Source organism: Lathamus discolor, chromosome 7 (genome assembly GCF_037157495.1).
Source record: "Lathamus discolor isolate bLatDis1 chromosome 7, bLatDis1.hap1, whole genome shotgun sequence".
NCBI lineage: Eukaryota > Metazoa > Chordata > Aves > Psittaciformes > Psittacidae > Lathamus > Lathamus discolor.
Genome location: NC_088890.1, coordinates 6,964,825 through 6,970,978, shown reverse-complemented (window position 1 = coordinate 6,970,978; position 6,154 = coordinate 6,964,825). Strand labels below are relative to the sequence as shown.

General features: G+C 61.9%; 1 protein-coding gene across 1 annotated transcript; it reads right to left on the bottom strand.

The window, feature by feature from the left end:
- Positions 1 to 2,875: 2,875 nt before the first annotated feature.
- LOC136018313 (maestro heat-like repeat-containing protein family member 7) lies at positions 2,876 to 4,965 on the bottom strand. Its single transcript, XM_065687436.1, has 4 exons — positions 4,647 to 4,965; positions 4,062 to 4,163; positions 3,626 to 3,728; positions 2,876 to 3,379 (listed from the first exon to the last, which is right to left on the bottom strand). The coding sequence occupies exons 1-4, from the start codon at positions 4,752 to 4,754 to the stop codon at positions 3,318 to 3,320; spliced, it is 375 nt and encodes a 124-aa protein (XP_065543508.1). The 5' UTR covers positions 4,755 to 4,965; the 3' UTR covers positions 2,876 to 3,317.
- Between the last annotated feature and the right edge of the window lie 1,189 nt (positions 4,966 to 6,154).

The window sequence follows — 6,154 nt, the reverse complement described above, 5'->3', positions numbered from 1 at the left end:
ATCAGCTGGGGGATGCCGCTCAGGTTCGTGCACCTCGTGTGGGTGGCAGTGATGGGGGATGCAGAGCGGGTGCCGTGGCAGGGGGCTGCTGCCCGTAGGCCGTGTCCAGCAGCGTGGCTGCCGCTCCTCCCACTGAGCAGCCTGGGGAAACTGAGGCACGCGTGGCCGGATGGGCACCGGGCGAGTATGGCAGGGCCCCTGCAGTGCGCTGCCGGTGGGGTGGGCAGCCAGGTGCACGTGTCGGTGAGCCAGAAGGGGGGTGGCACAGCACAGCGCCTCGGCAGCGCCTGACACGGGCACGCGTCCTTCTTGCCCCTCGCAGCAACGGGCTGTGGCCAGGCGGGTCCCCACATCCCACTGCTGCTGCTGCCCTGCTGCTGTGCACCCACCGCCCCTCCGAAAAGGTCCCTGCCTGCACGCGCTGCCCCTGAGCACCCTGAGGCTTTGGGGCCATCTGAACCCCTCCTGACCCTGACATTGGCCTTTGGGGGCAATCCCTGTGCCACCCCCTGCCCTCTGTCTGCCCCCCTCTCGGCCCTGCCTCTTGCCACCAAGCAGTCAGAGGGGACCTGGGAGGAAGGGGAGGTTGGAAACAGGTTACTCCTCGTAGTACACACGGATTTTGCCCCAGCTCAGGTCACCTTCCCAAGTACCCCTCGAGAAGTGCTTCGAGGCCCTGGGAGCTGGGGCTCAGGAAACCGAGGAAGGTGATGCAGTAGGTAAGGGATCATGCGGGTTAGAAGATTTCGGCAGACGGATGGGACCTAGGAGATAGGGAAGGGATAACGCCAGGCTCGCTAGAAGTGAGGCAGGGGGTAGCGTGCCGCTGTTGGGGTCCAGATCCACAGAGCAACTTCAGTGCATCTGTGCCAGTGCCCGCAGCATGGGCAACAACGAGGAGGAGCCGGAAGCCCTTGAGCAGCAGGGAAGTCCCGACATGATCACCATCACAGGAACGTGGTGGGATGATTTGCACGTTTGGGGTGCTGCAGTGGATGTCTGCAGGCTCTTCAGAAGGGATCGGCAAGGAAGAAGAAGTGGTGGGGTTGCGTTGTATGTCAGGGACTGCCTTGACTGCCTCCGACTCATTGTCGTGAGTGAGAAGGCTGAATGTTTGTGGGTGAAGATGAGGGGAAAGGCCAGCCAAGCTGGGCACTGCCATAAAAGATAATAAAAAGTCCTACAAGTACATTAGCAATAAAAGGAAGGCCCAGGAGAACCTCCATCCTCTACTGGATACCAGGGGGAACCTAGTGACTGAGGATGAGAGAAAGGCAGAGGTACTTCGTGTTGCCTTTGCCTCAGTCTTTAATAGTCCCACCAGCCATTAACAGTCACAACAGGGTACTCGGTTCCCTGAGCTGGGTGGCACAGATAGGAAGCTGATTGAAGTCCCCATAATTCAAGAAGGAATGGTTAGTGACCTCCTGCTCCACTTAGACATACACTGTTCTACAGGGCCAGGTGGATTGCACCCAAGAGTGCTGAAGGAGCTGGCACAGGAGCTTGCTAAGCCACTCTCCATCATCTATCAGCAGTCCTGGTCTGGTGGGCAGGACCGAAACCTCCAGGCCTGTGAGCCTGAGCCCAGTGCCGGGGAAGGTCATGGAGCAGATGATCCTAAGCGAGATCACACAGCACAAGCGGGACAACGGGGGATCAGGCGCGCAGTCAGCATGGGCTGACGAAGGGCAGGTCCTGCTTGACCAACCTGATCTCCTTCTACGACAAGGTGACCCGCCAGATGGATGAGGCAAAGGCTGTAAGCACTGTCCCTTTGGAGCTTCATAAAGCGTTTGACAGTGTCTCCTCCCACAGCGCTCTCCTGGGGGCCCTGGCTGCTCATGGCCTGGATAGGGGTGCTCTTCGCTGGGTCGGAAGCTGGCTGGATGGCCGAGCGCAAAGAGTGGTGGTAAACGGTGTTGCATCCAGGTGGTGAGCGGTCACTAGTGGTGTCCCTGAGGGCTCGGTGTTAGGGCCAGTGTTGTTTAATATCTTGGCTGATGATCTGGATGAGGGGATCGAGGGTACCCTCAGTCAGTTTGCTGACGACACCAAGTTGGGTGGGAGTGTGGATCTGCTGGAGGAGAGGAAGGCTCTGCAGAGGGAGCTGGGCAGCTGGACCGATGGGCTGTGGCCAGTGGTATGAGGTTCAACAAGGCAAAGTACCGGGTCCTGCGTTTGGGTCACAACAACCCCATGGAACGCTCCAGGCCCGGGGAAAAGTGCCAGGAAAGCTGCTCATGGTAAAGGACCTGGGGGTGCTGACTGATGGAGCTGAACATGAGCCCGCGTATGCGCAGGCAGACAAGAAGGCCAATGGCATCCTGGCTTCTATCAGCAATAGCGTGGCCAGCAGGGCCAGGGCAGGGACTGTCCCCCCGTACCGGGAACTGGTGAGGCTGCACCTCGAATCCTGCATTCAGTTCTGGGCCCCTCACTACTGTACCTCCAGCACACTGAGGTGCTGGAGCGGGCCAGAGAAGGGCAGCAAAGCTGGTGAAGGGCCTGCAGCAAAGTGTGATGAGGAACGGCTGAGGGAGCTTGGCGGGGCTTTTGTCCGGAGAAGAGAAAGTTCGGGGGGACCTTCTCTCTCTCTATGACTACCTGAAAGGAGGCTGGAGAGGGGGGGGTGGGTCTCTTCCCCTAGTTAAGTTTAAACCCGTTGCCCCTTGTCCTGTCGCTACAGTCCCTGATGAAGAGTCAGGGACTTGGATGCCCTGGTAGGCCCCTTCAGGCACGAGAAGGCTGCTACGAGGTCTCCACGCAGCCTTCCCTTCTCCACCTGCAATTGCCTCGGGCTGTGTTTGCATGGGGGGTGCCCCAGCCAACCCGTGGCTGTGCCTGGGATTGCCGTGACCCAGGTGTAGGACCTAGCGCTTTGCTTTATTGAACTTCAGGAGGCTTTCATAAGTCTCTGTTGGGGGCCGAGCGCCGCCTCCTCCGTGCCCATGGCAGCAATGAGCGCAGCCACTGTAGGCTAAACCTTGAACTCATCCTTCTTTCTTCCAGCTTGAGGACGGTCTGAGTCGCCAAGGAGGAGAGCAGGGGGCTGGCGTCTTTTCTTGGGCCTTCAAGGACTGTGTGGACAAAGCAGGAGAGGTGAGCTGACAGCCCTGTGCCCCTCCAGGCAGGGCGCGTTACACCCCATGATGCCCAGGGCTGGGAGGGAGCCAGCGGGCAGGGGGCTCAGCTGGAGGCTGCTGCTCAGGAACACCCCCCTCCACAAACACGCTCTCCCCATGGATGCGCTGGCAGCAGAGGGCCCCTCGCCTGGGGCGGTTCTGTGCCAGAGTCCTTCCTCCTCCCCACTGCCCTCACTCACCCTGTTTGATGTACTCCCTTGTCTGGCGCTCGCGCACGTACTGCCCGATGAGCCCTGGGGGGACGCAGTTTGTTGGGGAACCCGCTGCCTGTCGGGGACCCCAGCACCCAGCCCGCCTGGCCACAGAGCTCCCCAGGGAGGGCTGACCCTGGGGTGCTGTGTCAAGGAGGGGACGAGCCTCCTGCCAGCCCAACGCGTGAAGGCAGGAGTGGCTGAGAGGGGGCCAAGGGATGCTCTGCGGGTCCTGCGCTGGGATGCAGGGACCCTGTCAGAGGGAGGGACGCAGGGTTCATGGCTCACCGATGAACCTGACAGCGTCCTGCCTCAGGATCTCCTGTGGGCTCTGCAGGTAGACCTCACTCTGGTGCAGAAAGTCCTTGGTCTTCCTCCTGTTCTTCTGCAGCTGGAGAGAGAAGGGTGCAGGGTTGGCGCAGAGCTGCCCCCGGGTTGGGCTGTTCCCCCATCCAGGGCCACCCTTCTTCCCCCCAGCAGGACGTTCCCAGCTCTCCACCGTGTGGCCTTCGGGTTCAGAGGGAGCCCAGGGCTCGCCACTGATGCCGGGGTGCCACTCTGGTGGCAGGGTCCCCCTTGGGACCCTGTGGGTGTGCACAGTGTGGAACAGAGCCTGCTCCAGGAAGGTGCATAGAGCTGCGGGACACAGCCCTGCGTCCTCCCCGCTGGGCACGGGGCAGGGCTCTCCCGGTTCGGATCCCAGCAGCGCTGGGGCTCTGCTCACCAGGCGCTCGCTGATCTCCCATGTTTCTGCAGTCAGGGCCAGCTCTGTCAGTTCCTGCCACTTCAAGAACCAGCCAGCGAAGTAGAGGGCTTCCTGGGCGGCCTGGGAAGAAGAAGAGATGCCACCACCAGCCCTGGAGGCACAGCACCCTGTGTCCTCCCTCTTAGCAGGGCTCGGAGCCTGTCCCGGTCCCTGCAGGGAAGACGCGCGAGTTGGGCACTGGTGCTGCCACCAGGCTCAGCAGCACAGGAGAAGAGAAGGCCAGCCAGCCTCTCTGCCTGGAAGCCCCTTGGGGCTGCAAGCTTTTGGCCTCGGTGGCCCCAGGCTGCTGTGGAGCAATAGCCTTGTCTTTGGGGCTGCAGTGCCCCGTGCCCCATGGCAGAGGCTGTGTGGAGGGAGCCGGGTGGGAAAAGCACCCGCCACCCTCTTCATCCAGGAGGCAGGAGGAGAAAGGCAGCAGTGGGTGAGGGGGGGCTCTGGCTGGTCCTAGGGCCTCAGCAAGCTAGACCTCATGGTGACACATGTTTGAAGGCTCCAGTGTCACCAGCGCCCTGCTCAAAGGACCGATCTGGCTGGGAATCCCACCTTGGCCACGTTCTCTTTCTGGTCGTGCAGGTGAAAGACCAGTGGCAGCAGGCTCTCCCACACCTCCTCCTTCATCTTCGTCTTTTCAGCACCCGTCACAAGCCCCATCACATATTGGAATAAGCAGATGGAGAGCTGCCTCACGGTGTCTGACTCCTGCGGGAGAAGGACCTCAGCCCCAAGCCCACGGCGAGCAGGGGGCTGACGTGGAGATGGATGTTCCCAAAACAGCCTCCTCCAAAAGGGAGCGAGCTGCAGCACGCAGAACGTCTGCCCAGCGGGGCTGGGGGACACAGCAGGAGGCCGGGGGCAGGCTCGGGGATGCTGCCAGGGCAGGGTGGGGCTCAGCAGCCCTGCTGCCATCCTGCCACCACCAGCTCCTGCAGCAGGGAGGCCAAGCCAGGCTTAGTCCATGACGGGAGGGGATGGGGGACAGTCCAGACCCAACGAGGGCAGCGATGGGGCAGTGGGGGAAAGCATCCCCCTGCAGAGCACGGGGCTGGGGTGGGAGGTGTGAATGGAGGTGCCCCGTGCAGGGGCACAGGGCTCTCCCCCAGCCTTACGTTGTCAAAGAGCAACCGGAGCTTGGGAGCTATGGCAAGAGCTCTGAGGCTGAGTGTCTTCTCGTCCAGCAGGTGGAGCAAGTTGTTGAGCACAAGGATGGCCACGGGCACGGCATCGCTGTCAGGATCCTCCAGGCACGCCACGATGTTTGGTATCAGGGTGAGCATCTTCCTTGCCTGCGTGACACATGGCACCTCGTGTTTGTAACGCAGTGACCGATGGCAGGAGTGAAAACCCCCTCTGCAAACACCGGCCTCCCCGCTGGCTCCTCAGCAGGCAGCACAGGTTACGAGGGCGAGCATGAGCCCAGCAGACTGGGCTCGCAGGCACAGCCAGAGGGGAAGGACAGACAGCACGGGCTCCTCGCCATCCCCTCGGCTGCCCCTTCTCCAGCAGAGCCCCTGGGCAGGCTGGTGGGTGCCTGTCATTGCCTGGGAAGCTGTCAGAGGTGCCGCAGCCCCTGCTGCGAGTGCTGCATTTCACCCAAGGGCTCAGCACCTCACAGCCCGGCTTTGCAGACCCCACACGTAGGCTGGTGGCTGTGCCGCCAGCACCCCTGTCGGGATGTGCCAGCAATGGTAGCCCCTTCCCCACAGCACTACTGCCTCTCTTCTTGCAGGGCACAGCCTTGGGGCACTGGACCGGGAAGGCGCAGAGCTGGTACTTCTCCCGATGCCCGAAACGCTGAAGCCACCCGGTTACCCAGCAGCACCGCTGTGCCCTGTGCTGCTGCCCCGGTGACCCCCACACACCATGCAGGGCCTCTTGGAGAGCCTGTAGAGAGTCCTGAGCACCAGTCTGGGCATCCCCACGCACTGGCTCTGCAGGTACATGGGGAAGATGCTCATAGCACGGTCCACAGTATCGCCGGTGTTGGTGCGCTTCAGCATCTGAAACACACAGGAGGAGCTGGTGAGGCGCGGTGCTGGCTCCAGCCATCAGCT